Source organism: Balaenoptera acutorostrata, chromosome 5 (assembly GCF_949987535.1).
Source record: "Balaenoptera acutorostrata chromosome 5, mBalAcu1.1, whole genome shotgun sequence".
Taxonomy (NCBI): domain Eukaryota; kingdom Metazoa; phylum Chordata; class Mammalia; order Artiodactyla; family Balaenopteridae; genus Balaenoptera; species Balaenoptera acutorostrata.
This window is the reverse complement of record NC_080068.1, coordinates 48,045,002-48,066,168: the sequence shown is the minus strand read 5'-3', so window position 1 is coordinate 48,066,168 and position 21,167 is coordinate 48,045,002. Positions and strand designations below refer to the sequence as shown.

The window sequence follows — 21,167 nt, the reverse complement described above, 5'->3', positions numbered from 1 at the left end:
AGAATTCAGCCTCTTTTCTTATGCTACATTGGCCTTATTTGGTCAAGTCCTAATGTAAATGGCTTCTGTTGAAGTCTCAGTGTGATTCAGTGACCTCAGTATAAACCAAGACTCAGGAAGCACTAGTCCCCAAACCAACTAGGCTCATGACATACATTACTGAGGCTTTAAAAATCTCCCTGAATGAAGAGGAGGATCCACGCTGACCAACCAGGTGCATTGGTACAAGTATGGACTCATTCAAAAGAATTGCAGAGCCCTTTCTAAATACAATGACATATTTTTTTTAAATTAATTTATTAATTTATTTTTGGCTGCGTTGGGTCTTCGTTTTTGTGCGAGGGCTTTCTCCAGTTGCGGAGAGCGGGGGCCACTCTTCATCGCGGTGCGCGGGCCTCTCACTATCGTGGCCTCTCTTGTTGCGGAGCACGGGCTCCAGACGCGCAGGCTCAGTAGTTGTGGCTCACGGGCCTAGCCGCTCCGCGGCATGTGGGATCTTCCCAGACCAGGGCTCGAACCCGTGTCCCCTGCATTGGCAGGCAGACTCTCAACCACTGCGCCACCAGGGAAGCCCCCAATGACATATGTGAATGCTCACTTTTGGTACTGAATGACATAGGCTTTCCCTTTATACTATTTCTTCCTGGAATTATTCAAAGGAGTTTTACACTAGAGTAGGACATTTTCTTTAGAAGCTTAATATCGGTTAACTTCAGATGATTCATGTTATTTTAATACTAAAATATATGGAAAATTAGAAAACCACTTTAGAGCAATAGAGGACCTTATGTTTATTGACTAAAAACTGTTCTTTTCACCTGTAGAAAACAAGATGTTAAGACTGCAATGCATGAAACTAGGTTTTTTTTAAAGTGTTCTAAAAATAGATTTCCTTTTTCTTCTTAGGGCACGGGAACAAATGAAGATGCACTGATTGAAATCTTAACCACCAGGACAAGCAGGCAGATGAAGGAGATTGGCCAAGCCTACTATACAGGTGATCTTATTTTCTGCTTACCTTTACCCCTGTTCACACCTATAGGAGCCAATGCTGCTTTTCCCGGAAACCCACCAATCTTTCGTCACAAGTGGTTTTGAGGAGGCAAGACTGTAAAAAGGAAGACACATTCTAAAATGGGCTAAGGACTGTGGATTTCTGAAGAAAATTTTAATATGATCTGAGCTAGGAACTGCTACATAACAATGGCATTAATGCTTTGCATTTATAACATTACAGCTATCGTGGATTTCACTCTCAGCAATCACTGTTTAATTGAATCAACCATTTTCATCAATGTAAGACACTCAAATCATTGTATATTCATATTATGTGTTAAAAACCACTCATGATTTTTGGGGTGGGAAATTAGATGAACCATTTAGAGGATGTGTTGAACATGTGGCTTCAGTATAATTGGCTAAAGCCCTAAGAGTCTGTTAGCTGTGTAAAAAGTAGAAAGCTCCTGCAATGCAGTTCTGACACTAACAACCCACGGTTAGGGTGACTTCACAGGTTAAGGGCACAGTCCCCACAAAACTACTCTAACTTCAAACACCAGCCACAAGCTCAGGTGTTCCCAGGCCACATGCACTTCTGACCAAATGGCAACAGATTCTTACTACCCCCTCAGGTTCAATAACTCACTAGAATGGCTCACAGAGCTCAAGAAAGCTCTATACTTACAATTATGGTTTTCTATAAAGAATGTAAATCAAGACTGGTGGAGTGAAGAGATGCATAGGGAAAAGTCTGGGAGGGTCCTGAACGCAGAGCTCCCATGTCTTCAGGGTGCATCCCCCTCCCAGCCCAGCCATGTATAACTGCCAACCAGGGAAGCTCACTTGATCTGTGGTGTCCAGGGTTTTATTACACAGGCATGATTGACTCCATCACTGGCCATGTGACTGAACTCCATCTTTAGTCCCCTCCTCCCGCTAGATGTCAGGCTGATATCATGTGGCTCAAAGCCTTAACCCTTTAGTCACATTGGTTGGTCTTTCTGGTGTGACCAAGCCCCATCCGGAGTCATCTTGTTAGCATAAACTCAGGTGTGGTTCAGGGGCCCCTCCATGAATAACAATGAAATTCTTATTGTTGGGGAAATTCTAAGTATTTAGAGGTTACCTCCCAGGAGCCAGGGACAAAGACCAGCCCAATTCTTATTAAACAACCGCTCCCTGTCACCACCTCCAAGTACCTTAAGGGAGCCATGGTTTCTATGTTTTTGTATCAGGGTGGCCAGCTGTGTATTAGGAAACTTCTGCAGTAGGAAAGGTCCAAAAAAGGGATATACCGGCCCCCAGATGGGTGTTAAAGAGGTTACTTTGAGAAATTTCCATTAGAAGGTAAATAACCTCAATGATAGGTAAGTGACTGTTTTATTGTTGGTATGCTAATGAGGTCTAGTCAGAAAAACAGAAATGCACTAGGTATTTTAACAGAGCGAATTTAATGTAGAGAATTGCTTAAGTACCTTTTTGGAGGACTGAAAAGGCAAAACGGAAACACAGCTCAGAGGTATAATCCTCAAGGCTGGGATGACAAAGGAAGAGATTGGGATTTTCAGAAACTAGAAGCTCAGAGGAGGGCACCGCTTTCTGGTGTTGGTACTTCAGGGGCCCAGAGGAGAGGCCCTAGGAATTGGAGTTCAGATCTCTGTGAAGGGGAAGGGCCTCCGTCTAGCTGGAGCTACTACCTCCATGGGCATGTAAACAGGTGACTTGTTCTAGGAGCCTGGAGCCAACTGCTGCTGTCAGGGTGAAAGCCTGTCCCTGGGTTGACACTGATGTGAATCACAAGCCAATGATAGCATGTCCTTCGTTCCTCCTCCTGCCTTCCATCTCATCTCCCTCTACTTCCCCCATTGGTAGAAACTGACAGGGAGGTGGAGGGTGGGGGATAAAAGAGAAATGTTATTTGCAGAGTCCCAACCCCAGCTCCACAAAGCAAGGTCTAGAAGGGCAAATTTGGGGTAGATGAGATAATTGCTTAATAATGGGCACAAATGGGTACATTGTAGGTGTTTAACATGTTTGGTTCCCTCAGTTCAACAAGATGTACATGTAAAAAAATCATCAGATCCAGGGGCTCTACCCCCAGATGCTATGTTACTTCCTTGTGTTTCTTAGAAGAGTTACCGCTCCATGAGTTGACTGGCCCCAAGATTCTCGTGGAGTTCAGCATTTATGTACAAACAACCCTAAGATGTAAGCTCTATGAAGGGGGCGATTTTTGTCTGTTTTGCTCACTGCTATATCTCCAGTGCCCAGAACAGTGGGGGATAAATTCAAATATTCATTGAATGAATATCCTTAAGATTGAGATCTGGGATCTTAAGAGCCAAGCGAATGTCTTAGCATTTAGGACTGTTGTTTTGCAAATATGACAAGTGGTCATTGTTCAAAGTTACCAGATGCTCTGGTATCGGGGTGAGTTAAGTTCTCTAAAGCTACAAGGAATTGAACTGCATCTAGGTTCCCTTGGTAAGTAGGGATTCATGATACACAAGAAGTAAAAGAAGGAAATAGTCTCAATCAGGTATAGCCGAGCTGTACAGAGATTCAGGACACAGCTAGGGACTCAGCTGTCTAGTCACTCCCTCAGCATCAGACATCCACTGCTCCCTGTGCACATCTTCACCCTAGTAACTCTTTCTCCTCCCTCTCTGCCTCTACTGTTCTTGACGCCACCAAGAAACTTCTCTTCCCTTACCACATGACGTTTGTCTACTCAAGGTTTCTATTTGCCCGTGGTTTCTGGCTGTTATTCCTGACTTGTGTTTTGTGCCTTATTTCTGGGGGTCTTTCCACTTCTTTGTTACTCTTTTTAAGAAATTCTGTACATCTCACTCCCTAAGAGAAGTTTCAATGGGCTCAGAAAGGCACTATCTATTAGAGAGCCTTCTTTTGGGCAAAGTTCTCCCACCAGGTCACCTTGTAGACAGCTGGCCACTTATAGTCAGATGCCAGCCCTGATGCAGTCAACTCTAGCAAGAGTGATGGCATCATGTAATGTGCAATGGTGACCCATGCATTAGAAATCCATCAGAGGACCTCTCAACTTGACCCTCATAAAAGGACCAGGCATATTGAGTGGCTCACACACTACAATGATACAGTAGCACCTAAATGAATAGAGAGCTAAATTCTGGACTCTTTCCAGTATTCTAAAGTTAACGGTGCATGAGAGAACATTGAATCAGGATCAAGAACTCTTAAGTTCAGCTTCTGCAATATTAAAATATTGTATCTGCTTTTCTGTACCCTATTGTGTCTCAAAATGCATAAGGTAGTTTTCAACTTGCATCGAAATAATTTTCATATTTTTGGTCTAGTTTCCTGCAAAATACCTGGGGTAGAGGAGAGGCGTGGGAGGCTGTGCGAGACTCATGTAGATAATTCTAAAATTATAAAGTACTTCCCCAAATTCCAGCAATTGAGAGCTTCATTTTTTTGGCTTGATATTTTTAAACTAAAGAATTTTTTTCATAGAGTGAAGGAAGGAGAGATGTAACAATAACGTGACTATTAGGGAAAGTGGTGCCTACTAAATGTTATTATTACTTAGATAAATAATCTGTCTTTATAGTGGATTTTGTTTACTTGAATTGCTCTGGAAAATTATAGATTTCACAAAAAGAGACTTATTAAAATCACGCTGGAAGAATTTCTCTCTCAACACAGTTCTTGCTATTAGATAATCTCACATCACTTTCTATAGTTGTCTTTTACTGATTTGAAAGGACAAGCCTTCATATGACTAATTTTATAGCGGTCTTGAGGGTGATGCAGGTGGAGTTCAGAGAGCCACCTGGTGTCAGCTGCATACAGGTATACAGTGGCTCGAAGGGAATCACTACTCCATGGGTGGAACAGAACAGAGATTTAAAATTCAGTGGACACTGCACATCACAGGCTATGCAAAAGGAGCTACAACTATTCGTACTAAAATATGCGAACACACAGTTGGCATTTGTTATGGGGAAACAGTATGTTTTCGGGAAGCTTTCTTACTTTTGAGAGCTATCAGATAATACATTCTAACTGTATGCGTTAAGATTAGGGTTAGAGCCAATAAAACAGAAAAATAACAGTGGTTTAAATAAGATAAACATTTATTGATCTCATATGTAGAAGCAGTCTGGAGATAGACAATTCTAGGACTGGCATGACAGCGCCTCAGAACTTTCAGGAACCCAGGCCCCTTCCTGCTTATTTTTATGCCATCGCTCAGATATAGTCCTGCATAGACCAAGATGGCTGCCCAAGCTCCAGGGATCAATCTACACACCAGGCAGTAGGACGGAGTAAGGGACTAAGATTGGCATGAGCCTTCATTAAGGAGATTTCCCAGCAATGTCACGTAGGTCTGCCTACATTTCATTGCCAAGAGGAGAGCTGAGAATGTGGTCTTTAAGCTGTGTACATTATATCTTGCTTAAGGCCAGGGTTCTATTCCTATGGAAGGCGGACATAATAGAAATTGGAAGGCAAACTAACAGCTTGCCCATCCTAGCTTTCTCACTATACCTTCCTTAGTGCCTTTGTCAGATAAAATGAACCATGATTTGATCCAGAATGGCAGTTGTTTCTGTTCTTGTGCATCTATCACACCACACACTACAGTAATAGTTACAAGAAGAATGTATCCATATCAGAAGAGCACTAAAAAATTTTTTAAAAAAAGAAGAAACAAGATTTATTTTATCAGGTACTTATTCCTTGCCAATGTTGACATTTTAAGCTTTTCTGTGTTTTACAATGATATTTTTTAGTTCATCAAGGCTTAATTTCATTCTTATCTGGTTTCAGTGTATAAGAAGAGTCTTGGAGATGAAATTAGTTCTGAAACATCTGGTGACTTCCGGAAAGCTCTGTTGACTTTGGCAGATGTAAGGTTTTATTTTTTACTTTTGAAGTCCCCAATAAGCTGCATGGTCAATAATAGTTTCTAGGGTGTTTGAAAATAACCAAAGTGAGACGATGAGATTGCAGTTTTCCTTTTGAAATGATTTGTTCATCTTACATTTGCATTGCCACCACGCAGTATAATATTTAACCATCCTCATAAAGGTATAACATAGTGATGCAACCAAAAAATCTTGTTTTGGTCAGTATATGGATTAAACGTATTTTGATCAGGTTTCATAATACATTAGATGTTCTGCATGTTCATCTGGAAGAAAAATAATTGTTCATTTCCATTATGTCTTCATTTTTAAGAACATGTTGATTTTCTTCTGGACTCGAAAGAATATATATTTCTTTTGGTGGCACTTAAATTAAGTAGGAAGCATGATACAGATGAATTATCTTCAGAGATGGGTATATCAGTCTCAGGATTAAAAAAATGTGGCTTGCTGGAACTGCATCCTTGCCCCCTTTGGAAGAGCTGCTAAGCCATTCATCACCATGAGACCAAATGAGACCACACCTTGCCGTCTCTTTTTAGGAGGCTCTTGGTTTTATAAAAAAGGCGGTGAGGTCAAGGATGAGATAGAGTCATAGGTGTGTGTAAGAGAGGAAATGATTTAAGCCCCATCTCAACAGCCTCTTTCAGCTGATTTACGCAGCCCTTAACGTGTGAGAAAATCCCAACAACCATCCCAGCCTGAGGGTTGAAGCAGCACTTGGCAAAGTGAGGCATCATGCCACTAAGGAACAGTTTATCCTAATTATGGTTTCAGTTGTTTCCAGTGGTGACAACCTTATGACGTTTGAACCTACAAACCCAAACTGATGAGGTATCGCTGCAAACATATGATCCCACAGGTCTGTACTCATAAGTGCAGATCTGCTTGTGTGCACGTGAGCACACACGCCCCCAGAAGGCAGTGGAGAGCAAGGCTCCTGGGCAGGGTTTCAGAATAAGACCTGGAGTCTGGTGCTCCTCTGCTGCCTGCTAGCTTTATATGCTGAGACGAGTTACTTTAAGTCAAGCCTCAAAGCCTTCATTTCACATCTGTACAGTTAAAATAATAGCAGTACCAGCCTCAGAGCGTGTTGTGAAGATTAAGAGAGAAAGAGTGTGAAATACTTAGCACAGAGAAAGTTATCAATACGTGGTGGTGCTGGCTTATTGTAATTAATACCAGTGATCATCAGCATTTGTATTATTGGAGCAGAGTGAATGATGAAAGGAGGACAAGAAGGTGGCAAATTAGGGATGACTAGTTAGAGCAGAGTAGCAGCAACACTGAAAGAAACCGAGGAAAGAAATCATGCAAAAATCAGGCAGGCCGGGGCTTCCCTGGTGGCGCAGGGGTTAAGAATCTGCCTGCCAATTCAGGGGACACAGGTTCGAGCCCTGGTCCGGGAAGATCCCGCATGCCGCGGAGCAACTAAGCCCTTGAGCCACAACTACTGAGCCTGCGCTCTAGAGCCCATGAGCCACAACTACTGAAGCCTGTGTGCCACAGCTACTGAAGCCTGCGTGCCTAGAGCCTGTGCTTCACAACAAGAGAAGCCACCACAATGAGAAGCCCGCGCACCGCAAGGAAGAGTAGTCCCCGCTCGCCACAACTAGAGAAAGCCCGCATGCAGCAATGAACACCCAACGCAGCCAAAAATAAATAAATTAAATAAGAAAAAAAAAAGAGTAGTTTAAAAAAAAATCAGGCAGGCATACAAAGACCTAATGTTTGCAAATAGGAACAAATGCATTTTTTAAATTTTTTATTTATTATTTATTTATTTATATTGAAGTATATTTGCTCTACAATATTATATGTTACAGGTGTACAGTATAGTGATTCACACTATTTAAAGGTTATACTCCATTTATAGTTATCATAAAATATTGGCTATATTCCTTGTGTTGTACAATATATCCTTAGAGTGTGTTTTATACCTGATAGTTTGTACCTCTGACTGCCCTACTCCTATAATGCCCCTCCCCCCTTCCCTCTCCCTGCTGGTAACTACTAGTTTGGAACAAATGCATTTTTAAAGTATTATAGCCAAATATTTCATTCACCTATAATTTGCAAAATAATTCAGGCAATCTTCTTTTCCTTCTCCGTCTCCCATCTTGCTGTAATGTGCTGAATTATTTGTGTACAAGCACATGCACTTAGCCACAGAGCCTTCAACAGTAGAGTTAGTGGGGAATCTTTTAGGTTTTGGTTTATTTTAATAGACTTTATTTTTTAGAGCAGTTTTAGATTTGCAGAAAAATGCAGCAGAAACTACAGAGAGCTCCCATATGCCCCTCCTCCCCCCTCACAGTGACCCCTGTTGTTAACATCTGCACTAGTGTGGTACATTGGTTATAGTTGATGAATGAATTAGATGATGAATGAATGATAAAAGAATTAGATGATGAATGAATGAACTGACACATTATTATTAACTAAAGTCCATAGTTTACATTAGGATTCACTCTTCGTGTTATACATTCTATGGGTTTTGACAAACGTGTAATGTCTTGTGTCCACCATTACAGTATCATACAGAATGGTTTTACTGCCCTAAAAATCATCTGTGCTCCAGCTATTCATCCCTCCCTTTCTCCCTCTGAACGCCTGGTAACCAGTGATCTCTTTATCTCTATAGTTTTGCCTTTTCCAGACTGTCCTATAGTTGGAATCATACAGTATGCAGGCTTTTCAGACTGCCTCTCTTCATGGCTTGATAACTCATTTCCTTTTTATCACTGAGTACTATTGCATTGTATGGATATACCACAGTTTATTCACCTGTTGAAGGGCAGCTTGGTTGCTTCCAAGTTTTGGCAATTATGAACAAAATCTTCTGTAAACATTCATGTCAAAGTTTTTGTGTGGACATTAGATTTCACCTTATTTGGGTAAGTATCAAGGAGCACAATTGCTGGGTCGTATGGTAAAAGTATGTTTAGTTTTGTAAGAAACTGCCGAACTATCTTCCAAAGAGGCTGTCCCATTTTGCATTTCCAACAGCAAGGAATGAGATTTCCTGTTGCTCCACATCCCTGCCAGCATTTGGTGTTGTCACTGTTTAGAATTTTGTCCATTCTAATTGGTGTGTAGGGGTATTGTTTTAATTTTCAGTTCTCTCATGGCATATGACGTTGAGCCTCTTTTCATGTGCTTTCTTGCCATCTGTGTATCTGATGTCTATTCAGATATTCTGCCCATTTTTAATTGGGTTGTTCGTTATCTTATTGTTGGGGTTTAAGAGTTCTTTATATGTTTTAGATACAAGTTATGTATCAGATATGTGTTTTCAGATATGTGTTTTCATATAATTTTCTCCCAGTGTGTGGCTTGTCTTTTGATTCCATTAAGGCATTTGAGTTTTCAGGGGAGGAAACTGCGACTCAGAAAACTGTGATTTGCTACAGATTTCATAGCTAGTCAGTGCCAGAACGAGAGCCCCAAGTGCCTGATTGTTCTGTGCTGCGGGGTTGCCACTGTGAAGAAGCAGCTCTAAGATGCCCTGCTGGTTGGAATGCCGAGTGATGGAATTTTTTTCTTTAAAAGGATTGCCCTCACTTTTATCTCCCCTGTCTAGGGCAGAAGAGATGAGGGTCTGAAAGTGGATGAGCAGCTGGCCAAAGAGGATGCCCAGGTCGGTAACAGAGCAAAGAAAACATCTCCTTTAACGATTCTCCCTCCTGACTATGTTCTCACTTCTATGGTACCAGCCGGGGTCATGCTGTCTCCTGTCCTGTCTGGAGGAGAAGCCTGACACCTGGGGATCCCCGGACCCCACCTTTCTGCCTTCCCCACGGGTGGTTATTACTCCCCTGCCTCCTGCCACATAACTGTCAGATTTCCAATCCACTAAAAGTGAGAGACACGGATTATCGATGATCTCAATGACCTGTAAAATAAACTTGCCCCTCTTCTCATTCCACCTCCTCAGAAAGAGACAGAACTGGGTCTGTGATAACATTTAAGTCTTCTCCCTTGTCCAATAGATTCTCTATAATGCTGGTGAGAACAAATGGGGCACGGATGAAGATACATTCACTGAGATCCTGTGTTTAAGGAGCTTTCCTCAACTGAAGCTGAGTATGGACTCGCATTATAATCCTTTTTTGTGTTGTATTGTTTTTGCAAATATTTCAAGGTTTAACATACACAGTTCTGGAAAATGAAGTTAAAAATCGTGAAGGCTGGCCCATTTTTATGTACAAACATTTCAGGAAACAACCTGGGGGGCCGCGGGGGTGGGGGCGGACGGATGGCAGGGAGAAGAGAGGAGCAGCTCTCTGGGGTGAGAGCAGAGAGGAATGTTCCTGTGGGATGGAGAAACCTGACTGCACTGCTTCCAGCCCATCTCTTGCCTAGTTAGCCACTTTCCAGGAAAACCAGGCACTGCGGGTGAGTCTTTGTTAATGCATTAATGCAGATTAACAGTCAGCTTTTTCTGATATGAAGGTAAATGGGTGGGGGCAGGGGGACTCTTTTTATCAGACCCAACTATTACATGGAACAGCTAAGCACCCACCCCTTCACTCATGCATCTCTCTGAGTCATTCTGGAAGCAACGGCACCCAGAAGCCCAGATCTCCACTTATAGGGACATCTGACTGTGGCTTCCCAGTGCTGGTCTAGAGAACAACCACAGTAATGACTAGGCTGATGACGAGTTCATGGGAAAATGAGGAAACCTGGGCATTAAAATTTCATCCTTTTTATAAAATAATGGCAGTAGTATATTATAGTTGCTTTATTGATGTCTTTATTTGAAAAATAAAAACCAAACAATCCTAGATCTCTCTCCAAATTTTCTTTTTTTGAAATTCACTTGGAAAAAATATACTTGGCTTACAAAGTATGCCTACATGCTCCGTGACGTAGGTACAGGTTTTGCCTTTGGGCAAATGTTGATCAAGTACTTTGAATGCCTTCTAGTAAGTATGAAGTAGGCTATGCTGCCTTAGGGAATGATTTACTCAGCACAAAGAAATCGTCATAATTAAGATTTCTTTAGCGGATTTAAAACATATTTGACTCATGACCACATTATTGTTTCCCAGGTGCTGCTCTAATTTAAAAGTAGCCCACCTTACTAGATAAATTATTTATCTTTTAACCGTTCAGGCTATTTTAAATGCTTACAGCCTGGGAATGGGGAGGGAAGAGAGGAGAGAGAGAGAGAGATTGATCATTGGAGAAAATGGCCTATGAAGTTCAGGTTTTATTGTAGACGAGATTTTTTTTTGACATTTTTTAAAAGTAATAAAAAACCAAAAACTTCTGTGCTGAGTTTTTGATGGTTTAAAGGAGTTTTTGAGCTTGCCACTTAATAACTTGATTTGCTGTGTATCAAATCAAAAACCAAAATATATTCAAGTGTGGTCAACTGGGATACTTTAAATATTTTTGTGGTGCTGGTTTTTTTTTTTTAGCCTTTGATGAATACAGAAATATCAGCCAGAAGGACATTGAGGACAGCATAAAAGGAGAATTGTCTGGGCATTTTGAAGACTTACTGCTAGCCATAGGTAAGCCCCTGAGTGCTTATAAACTGAGTTACTTTGCACTTGTTTTAAATACATCTCAAGATTAGCTCTTTTCATCTCAGAATCCTGCCTGATTTCATCTTTATGCCCCTCATCACAGTCCACGGTACACACAATATGCTTAACAAATATTGTTAAATGGATGCCGGAAGAAGTTATCTTTTTTAGGTCTTCCTTTGCCTTTTAACTCTGTATTTGTCTTGTTACCACGTTTGGATCGTAAACTCCTTGAGAGATAAAAATATTACATTCTTCCTGGCGTTTTTATGGAGCCTGTTGAAAACACCTAGGCCCATTTGGTAATTCATCGTATTTGGTTATTTTTGGCAGTGGCCTCCCAAAGTTAAACTCAGGTCGGAACTACAGGTCTCCTGCCTCTTGGTGACGTGAACAGGCAATATCAAAAAGAAAATAAGTCACAGACTGAATCCGTTCCTGGAGAGACACATGGATTAACAAGCAGACAAAAACACGGTTATATAAGCTGATCTGTCTTCTCAATCAGGTCTCTGCAGTCTGTGCTTTTAGGAACCCAGAGAACACCTTGCAAGAAAGATTGCATTCAGAGAAATGAGACACTCTTCGAAGACAGGATTCAGTGACCATTCTAGTCAGAGTCAGGCAGTTAAATCTAAGTGCTCGTACACACACAGGATTGTTCAGAATCCTATATAGCAATCCTAAATTGTTAGGAACAATCCTAAATTGTTCAGAATCCTAAGTATCCAGTTTGGGGTGGCTTTTGGGCTTGCTCCAGGCTGCTTCTCCATTAATGCCAGGGTAGGAGTACCTGTACTCCACACAGCTTGTCATTTCGCCAGTGAAAAATCATATCTAACATCCATCATGATCATGAATAGCTTCTACGGTGAGTTAAAGATAGCTGATGTCTAAGGGTAGCCTCTTCCGGAGTGAGCCTCTGATTCATCTTTCAAGTGTTAATTACCACCTCTGGAGGGTGAACTCCCCATTAGGGTGCCCCAAATTGTATTTTTTTAAAATTTATTTATTTATTTATTTTTATTTTTGGCTGTGCTGGGTCTTCGTTTCTGTATGAGGGCTTTCTCTAGTTGAGGCAAGCGGGGGCTGCTCTTCATCGCGGTGCGCAGGCCTCTCACTATCGCGGCCTCTCTTGTTGCAGAGCACAGGCTCAGTAGTTGTGGCTCATGGGCCTAGCCGCTCCGCAGCATGTGGGATCTTCCCAGACCAGAGCTCGAACCCGTGTCCCCTGCATTGACAGGCAGATTCTCAACCACTGCACCACCAGGGAAGCCCTCAAATTGTATTTTTAAATAAACACTCATCAGGCACTTACTATACGCTCAGCATTGTGCTAACCTCTTTTCAAATACCAACCCATTTAAGCCTCATAACAATCCCATGATAGGGACTATTATTACCCCCATGGCAAACCTGAGGCACCAGAAGGTTAAGTTCCTTCCCCAAGTTACCCAGGGAAAGTGTGGTAGAGCTGGAATTCTAACCTAGGCACTTGGGCTCCACAGTCTATGCTGTCAACCAACCCCTCCAATGTGCTGCAGCGTAAACAGAGACCGAAACCTGCATATATCACACACTCCATGCTCAACTATTGATATTTTAAATTGCAGAAAATATCCCAGGGAGCAAGCACTCACTAAAGTCTGGGCCCTGGGCCCCATTCTCAGCGTTTCCTCCACATATGTTATTTCATTTAACTTCTGAGCCTCTCTTCAGTGCCAAGAATAGGACTGTTGATCCAAATGCCACTTAGAATATATGACTCTGATTGATTTGCTAAAAGATAGGCCAAGAAGGAAAAAAAGCTTCTATGCATCAGGGACTTCCCTGGCAGTCTAGTGGTTAAGACTCTGCACTTCCACTGCAGGGGGAACAGGTTCAGTCCCTGTTCAGGGAACTAAGATCCCACAGGCATACAGCGTGGCATGGCCAAGACAAAAAAAAGGAATTAGAGATCAGCCTCCATAATTAGCTCTGAGAATATTCCAGTGACAATGATATAGCCAGTTAATTTTTTTCCATTTCTTTTTTTTAATATTTATTTTGTTTTTTATTTTTTAATTTTTTTGGCTGCATCGGGTCTTAGTTGCGGCACGTGGGATCTTTCGATGTGGTGCGCAGGCCCTTCACTGCGGCACGCGGGCTTCTCTCTAGTTGTGGTGCGCGGGTTTTCTTTGTCTAGTTGTGGCACACGGGCTCCAGAGTACATGGGCTCAGTAGTTGTGGCGCGCGGGCTTAGTTGCCCCATGGCATGTGGGATCTTAGTTCCCTGACCAGGGATTGAACCCACGTCCCATGCATTGGAAGGCGGATTCTTTACCACTGGATCACCGTGGAAGTCCCTCCATTTCATATTTTAATCTTTACATCAATTTTGCTGCTTTTTACCTTGCCTGCTGTAATATTTGAAAAACTTTGTTGAGATGTACAAATTCTCACTTCATTGAGCTAAGAAGCATTTTTGGAAATAGACATTGAATTATGCACTAAATTTGGGCTATAATATACATTATTTTATCAAGTAAAAGAAAGACCTTATAATTTAAAGTTCAAGATATGTCACACTTTCATTTTCTATTTCAGTCTACCATTGGAATACAACAGTTTTTTTTTTAATCTTTATTGAGATATAACTTAAGTACCATAAAATTCACCCAGAGTGTGCAATTCAGTGCTTTTTAGTGTCTTAACAGAGTTGTGCAACTGTCACCACTATCTAAGTTTAGGATATTTCCATCAGCCCCAAAAGAAACCCTGTGCCCTTTGACAGTCACTCCCCACTCCTCCCCACCCCCCAGCCCCTGGCAACTACCAGTTGACTTTCTGTGTTGATAGGTCTGCCTGTCCTGGCTATTTCATATACAAGGAATCTAATACAGTATGTCAACGCATAGCTTTTGACGTGAAAAACCATCTGAGTTCTAACATCTTAGAAATGCATGGTAGGAAGACTGCTAGCTGTCACATCTGGACTTAGATAAGGAGAGGCTTTATTCAAGAGACTATTTCAATAGGGAGAATAGTTGAGTCTCAGAAATGTACAAGAGTCTGAAAATCAAACAGAAAAAGCTTTTCTTTTATGGGGAGGAGATAAACAGACCTTAGCAGAAACTTTCAAAGGGAAGTTGGACAAGCAAGGGGGCATAATCGTTGGGGGTTAACAGGAAATGTGTCTCGCTGTGTCAGCTGGTTCTCAGGACCAGCTGAAAAGGGGAGACGTTCTGCATTTCAGCACCTGCTCAGGCTGGGGGCCAAGCTAGGGTTCAGGGGCCTGTGTGGGGGAGGGGAGAGGCCTGAGTAAATTTTGGTCAAGAGAACACAGAGGGTAAGAAGCGGGCAACTGTGAACCCTGGGTCATCATAATGAACTTCAGTGGACTCCCTGATTTTTAGGAATTTCCCTGAGTTTCCCTGCTGGGGTTGGGTCTTAAAGCAAGCTTCCTTATACTGCATATGCCACCATCTCCCCAAATATTCATGAGGAACAAATCGTGTGTTTAAGAACATAAAGCGGAGAACAAGGTAAAGTGTTATGAAAAGAAAGGATTCTCTGCATTTAGTCTGGCGTGAGGGAGATGATTGAAAAGCTTAATAGCTTAAAAGTGGGCATAAAACTTTCAATCAAATGATTAAGGCTTGCTGAATATAAGTTTGAGAAAAAAATAGGTAATATCAATTTGCATCCTTGATTTCTTCTCAGACAGCTTCAAGTCTATAACTGTTTTCATGTTTGTCCCAGATTCCATGTTTCTAATATATTTCTCTTTCTGTTTCCCTTAAATCACTTACACAAAAGGCCTTTTAGCTTTCCTTAAGAGAGTCTGAAAGGCATCATGAGAAAGTCACTATTCTTGTTCTGTTCTCCACAATTCATTATAAAATTCATTCACTTTTGGTCAGATTCCTACCTAGAGATCAGATTTAAGATGATAAAAATAATTGTGTTGCAATAAATAGATTTATTCCCTACAGACTTTTCTAGTCCTGGCTATTTTCACTTTACTTAAAGGATAATTAATTTGCTTATGTTTTTGCCTATTATCTTTTTCTTATTCTGCTTTACTTGTTATTTCAAAATAAAGAATTGAAAGACTGTAGTATTTTTTTGTTGACTGAATTTAGATTATAGATGCTGGTTCTAATGTAATTAATCAACCTATAAATTCTAATCCAGTCATTTAAGAGAAAATCTTTCCATTGGAAAAACTGGTTTTAAACTGAGCTGCAGTGCCTCTGCTTACCTAATGAGTTATTTGGAGCAACACCTCTGCAGTCTTTAGACCCAAGCTATTCATCAGTAGTCAAAGATGCTAGAAACGGAGCAATGGTACACCCTAGGGAGTTATCAATGTAAGCGTAGGTGTTGGTGTGTCTGGGATCTGGAAATGAGTCAGCGGCTGTGAGAGTTTCTTTGGCAGGTAATTTTATTTTCCCTGTGGCTAAGGATAATTACTGTGCTGAAGTTCCATGCAAATATGACATTATAAGGCTTTGAAATTCAGGTTAAGCATTCATTCACTCTTTCATTCTAAAGAAAAGCCAGGAGTGGGGAGGAGGAGAGTGGTATGTTTACTCAAAAAAAAATTTTTTTTAACGTATTACTGTAGATTAACTCAATTTCTATTAAATGAAACTGAACATTACTTTGCTTTTTTTTATAACAGTCTGTTGTGCAAGGAACACGCCTGCCTTTTTAGCTAAAAGACTGCACCAAGCTTTGAAGGTTGGTCTGGAAATTTCATATATATTCTTAACTTCCCTCAAGGAGAATGTAAAAATATTGCTTAATGTTGATGGACTTTCGTATTTCTTTTCCACCTTGATGAGTTCTCTTTTGTAGCTAATGTGTCTACTAATTTGGCTCATTGGTTGATAATGAGTATCCTAATCATTATAGACGTAGGTACACTGAAGTGTTGAGTAAATCATTTCCCCCACTTCACAGTAATGTGGGCAGTCAACTTGTTTTAGGATGACAGACCTCCAGCTTGAGCCAGTACCTCTCAAGCTGCCTTACTTAAACCAAACTGATTCAGCAGCCTTTCATGATACAGAAACCCTGTGTTTTCTCGTCGGCTGCCACTGCTAGATGGGGAGCTCCAGGAGTCTGTTCAGGAGGTCTTCTTGCTCTTTTTTTTTTTTTTTTTTTTTTTCCTCAAACATCTTTATTGAAGTATAATTGCCTTACAATAGTGTGTTAGCATCTGCTTTATAACAAAGTGAATCAGTTATACATATACAATATGTTCCCATTTCTCTTCCCTCTTGCATCTCCCTCCCTCCCACCCTCCCCATCCGACCCCTCTAGGTGGTCACAAAGCACCGAGCTGATCTCCCTGTGCTATGCGGCTGCTTCCCACTAGCTATCTATTTTACATTTGGTAGTGTATATATGTCCATGACACTCTCTTACCCTGTCACATCTCACCCCACCCCCTCCCCATATCCTCAAGTCCATTCTCTAGTAGGTCTGTGTCTTTATTCCTGTCTTGCCACTAGGTTCTTCATGGCCTTTTTTTTTTTTTTTTTCCCTTAGATTCCATATATATGTGTTAGCATACTGTATTTGTTTTTCTCTTTCTGACTTACTTCACTCTGTATGACAGACTCTAACTCCATCCACCTCATTACAAATACCTCCATTTCATTTCTTTTTATGGCTGAGTAATATTCCATTGTATATATGTGCCACCTCTTCTTTTTCCATTCATCTGTCGATGGACACTTAGGTTGCTTCCATGTCCTGGCTATTGTAAATAGAGCTGCAATGAACATTTTGGTACATGACTCTTTTTGACCTATGGTTTTCTCAGGGTATATGCCCAGTAGTGGGATTGCTGGGTCGTATGGTAGTTCTATTTGTAGTTTTTTAAGGAACCTCCATACTGTTCTCCATAGTGGCTGTATCAATTTACATTCCCACCAACAGTGCAAGAGTGTTCCCTTTCCTCCACACCCTCTCCAGCATTTACTGTTTCTAGATTTTTTGATGATGGCCATTCTGACCGGTGTGAGATGATATCTCATTGTAGTTTTGATTTGCATTTCTCTAATGATTAATGATGTTGAGCATTCTTTCATGTGTCTGTAGGCCATCTGTATATCTTCTTTGGAGAAATGTCTATTTAGATCTTCTGCCCATTTTTGGATTGGGTTGTTCGTTTTTTTGTTATTGAGCTGCATGAGCTGCTTGTAAATCTTGGAGATTAATCCTTTGTCAGTTGCTTCATTTGCAAATATTTTCTCCCATTCTGAGGGTTGTCTTTTGGTCTTGTTTATGGTTTCCTTTGCTGTGCAAAAGCTTTTCAGTTTCATTAGGTCCCATTTGTTTATTTGTGTTCTTATTTCCATTTCTCTGGGAGCTGGGTCAAAAAGAATCTTGCTGTGATGTATGTCATAGAGTGTTCTGCCTATGTTTTCCTCTAAGAGTTTGATAGTGTCTGCCCTTACACTTAGGTCTTTAATCCATTTTGAGTTTATTTTTGTGCATGGTGTCAGGGAGTGTTCTAATTTCATACTTTTACATGTTCCTGTCCAATTTTCCCAGCACCACTTATTGAAGAGGCTGTCTTTTCTCCACTGTATATGCTTGCCTCCTTTATCAAAGATAAGTTGACCATATGTGTGTGGGTTTATCTCTGGGCTTTCTATCCTGTTCCATTGATCTATATTTCTGTTTTTGTGCCAATACCAAACTGTCTTGATTACTGAAGCTTTGTAATATAGTCTGAAGTCAGGGAGCCTGATTCCCCCAGCTCCATTTTTCGTTCTCAAGATTGTTTTGGCTATTCGGGGTCTTTTGTGTTTCCATACAAATTGTGAAATTTTTTGTTCTAGTTCTGTGAAAAATGCCAGTGGTAGTTTGATAGGGATTGCATTGAATCTGTAGATTGCTTTGGGTAGTAGAGACATTTTCACAATGTTGATTCTTCCAATCCAGGAACATGGTATATCTCTCCATCTATTTGTATCATCTTTCATTTCTTTCATCAGTGTCTTATAATTTTCTGCATACAGGTCTTTTGTCTCCTTAGGTAGGTTTATTCCTAGATATTTTATTCTTTTTGTTGCAATGGTAAATGGGAGTGTTTTCTTAATTTCACTTTCAGATTTTTCGTCATTAGTGTATAGAAATGTAAGAGATTTCTGTGCATTAATTTTGTATCCTGCTACTTTACCAAATTCATTGATTAGCTCTAGGAGTTTTCTGGTAGCCTCTTTAGGATTCTCTATGTATAGTATCATGTCGTCTGCAAATAGTGACAGCTTTACTTCTTCTTTTCCGATTTGGATTCCTTTTATTTCTTTGTCTTCTCTGATTGCTGTGGCTAACACTTCCAAAACTATGTTGAATAATAGTGGTGAGAGTGGGCAACCTTGTCTTGTTCCTGATCTTAGTGGAAATGGTTTCAGTTTTTCACCATTGAGGACAATGTTGGCTGTGGGTTTGTCATATATGGCCTTTATTATGTTGAGGAAAGTTCCCTCTATGCCTACTTTCTGCAGGGCTTTTATCATAAATGGGTGTTGAATTTTGTCAAAAGCTTTCTCTGCATCTATTGAGATGATCATATGGTTTTTCTCCTTCAATTTGTTAATATGGTGTATCACATTGATTGATTTGCGTATATTGAAGAATCCTTGCATTCCTGGGATAAACCCCACTTGATCATGGTGTATGATCCTTTTAATGTGCTGTTGGATTCTGTTTGCTAGTATTTTGTTGAGGATTTTTGCATCTATGTTCATCAGTGATATTGGCCTGTAGTTTTCTTTCTTTGTGACATCTTTGTCTGGTTTTGGTATCGGGGTGATGGTGGCCTCGTAGAATGAGTTTGGGAGTGTTCCTCCCTCTGCAATATTTTGGAAGAGTTTGAGAAGGATAGGTGTTAGCTCTTCTCTAAATGTTTGATAGAATTCGCCTGTGAAGCCATCTGGTCCTGGGCTTTTGTTTGTTGGAAGGTTTTTAATCACAGTTTCAATTTCAGTGCTTGTGATTGGTCTGTTCATATTTTCTATTTCTTCCTGGTTCAGTCTCGGCAGTTTGTGCATTTCTAAGAATCTGTCCATTTCTTCCAGGTTGTCCATTTTATTGGCATACAGTTGCTTGTAGTAATCTCTCATGATCTTTTGTATTTCTGCAGTGTCAGTGGTTACTTCTCCTTTTTCATTTCTAATTCTATTGATCTGAGTCTTCTCCCTTTTTCTCTTGATGAGTCTGGCTAATGGTTTATCAATTTTGTTTATCTTCTCAAAGAACCAGCTTTTAGTTTCATTGATTTTTGCTATTGTTTCCTTCATTTCTTTTTCATTTATTTCTGACCTGATCTTTATAATTTCTTTCCTTCTGCTGGCTTTGGGGTTTTTTTGTTCTTCTTTCTCTAATTGCTTTAGGTGCAAGGTTAGGTTGTTTATTCGAGATGTTTCCTGTTTCTTGAGGTAGGCTTGTATTGCTATAAACTTCCCTCTTAGCACTGCTTTTGCTGTGTCCCATAGGTTTTGGGTCGTCGTGTCTCCATTGTCATTTGTTTCTAGGTATTTTTTGATTTCCCCTTTGATTTCTTCAGTAATCACTTCGTTATTAAGTAATGTATTGTGTAGCCTCCATGTGTTTGTATTTTTTACAGATCTTTTCCTGTAATTGATATCTAGTCTCATAGCGTTGTGGTCGGAAAAGATACTTGATACGATTTCAATTTTCTTAAATTGACCTAGGCTTGATTTGTGACCCAAGATATGATCTATCCTGGAGAATGTTCCATGAGCACTTGAGAAAAATGTGTATTCTGTTGTTTTTGGGTGGAATGTCCTATAAATATCAATTAAGTCCATATTGTTTAATGTATCATTTAAAGCTTGTGTTTCCTTATTTATCTTCATTTTGGATGATCTGTCCATTGGTGAAAGTGGGGTGTTAAAGTCCCCTACTATGATTGTGTTGCTGTCAATTTCCCCTTTTATGGCTGTTAGTATTTGCCTTATGTATTGAGGTGCTCCTATGTTGGGTGCATAAATATTTACAATTGTTATACCTTCCTCTTGGTTCGATCCCTTGATCATTATATAGTGTCCTTCTTTGTCTCTTGTAATAGTCTTTATTTTAAAGTCTATTTTGTCTGATATGAGAATTGCTACTCCAGCTTTCTTTTGATTTCCATTTGCATGGAATATCTTTTTCCATCCCCTCACTTTCAGTCTGTATGTGTCCCTAGGTCTGAAGTGGGTCTCTTGTAGACAGCATATGTATGGGTCTTGTTTTTGTATCCATTCAGCCAGCCTGTGTCTTTTGGTGGGAGCATTTAATCCATTTACATTCAAGGTAATTATCGATATGTATGTTCCTATTCCCATTTTCTTAAATGTATTGGGTTTGTTATTGTAGGTGTTTTCCTTCTCTTGTGTTTCTTGCCTAGAGAATTTCCTTTAGCATTTGTTGTAAAGCTGGTTTGGTGGTGCTGAACTCTCTCAGCTTTTGCTTGTCTGTAAAGGTTTTAATTTCTCCATCGAATCTGAATGAGATCCTTGCTGGGTAGAGTAATCTTGGTTGTAGGTTTTTCTCCTTCATCACTTTAAGTATATCCTGCCACTCCCTTCTGGCTTGCAGAGTTTCTGCTGAGAGATCAGATGTTAACCTTATGGGGATTCCCTTGTGTGTTATTTGTTTTTTTTCCCTTGCTGCCTTTAATATGTTTTCCTTATATTTAATTTTTGACAGT

The 21,167-nt window shown here is 40.4% G+C and overlaps 1 protein-coding gene across 6 annotated transcripts in view; it reads left to right on the top strand.

The window, feature by feature from the left end:
- ANXA3 (annexin A3) overlaps nt 1–21,167 on the top strand; it is a 63,232-nt gene that overhangs the window by 32,877 nt on the left and 9,188 nt on the right. For all 6 annotated transcript variants that reach the window (XM_057547127.1, XM_057547125.1, XM_057547126.1 and 3 more), the window contains 6 exons: nt 907–997; nt 5,812–5,891; nt 9,493–9,549; nt 9,902–9,995; nt 11,339–11,434; nt 16,116–16,174. In XM_057547127.1, the coding sequence (XP_057403110.1) occupies nt 907–997; nt 5,812–5,891; nt 9,493–9,549; nt 9,902–9,995; nt 11,339–11,434; nt 16,116–16,174 (477 nt within the window). The remainder of the gene's footprint in view (nt 1–906; nt 998–5,811; nt 5,892–9,492; nt 9,550–9,901; nt 9,996–11,338; nt 11,435–16,115; nt 16,175–21,167) is intronic.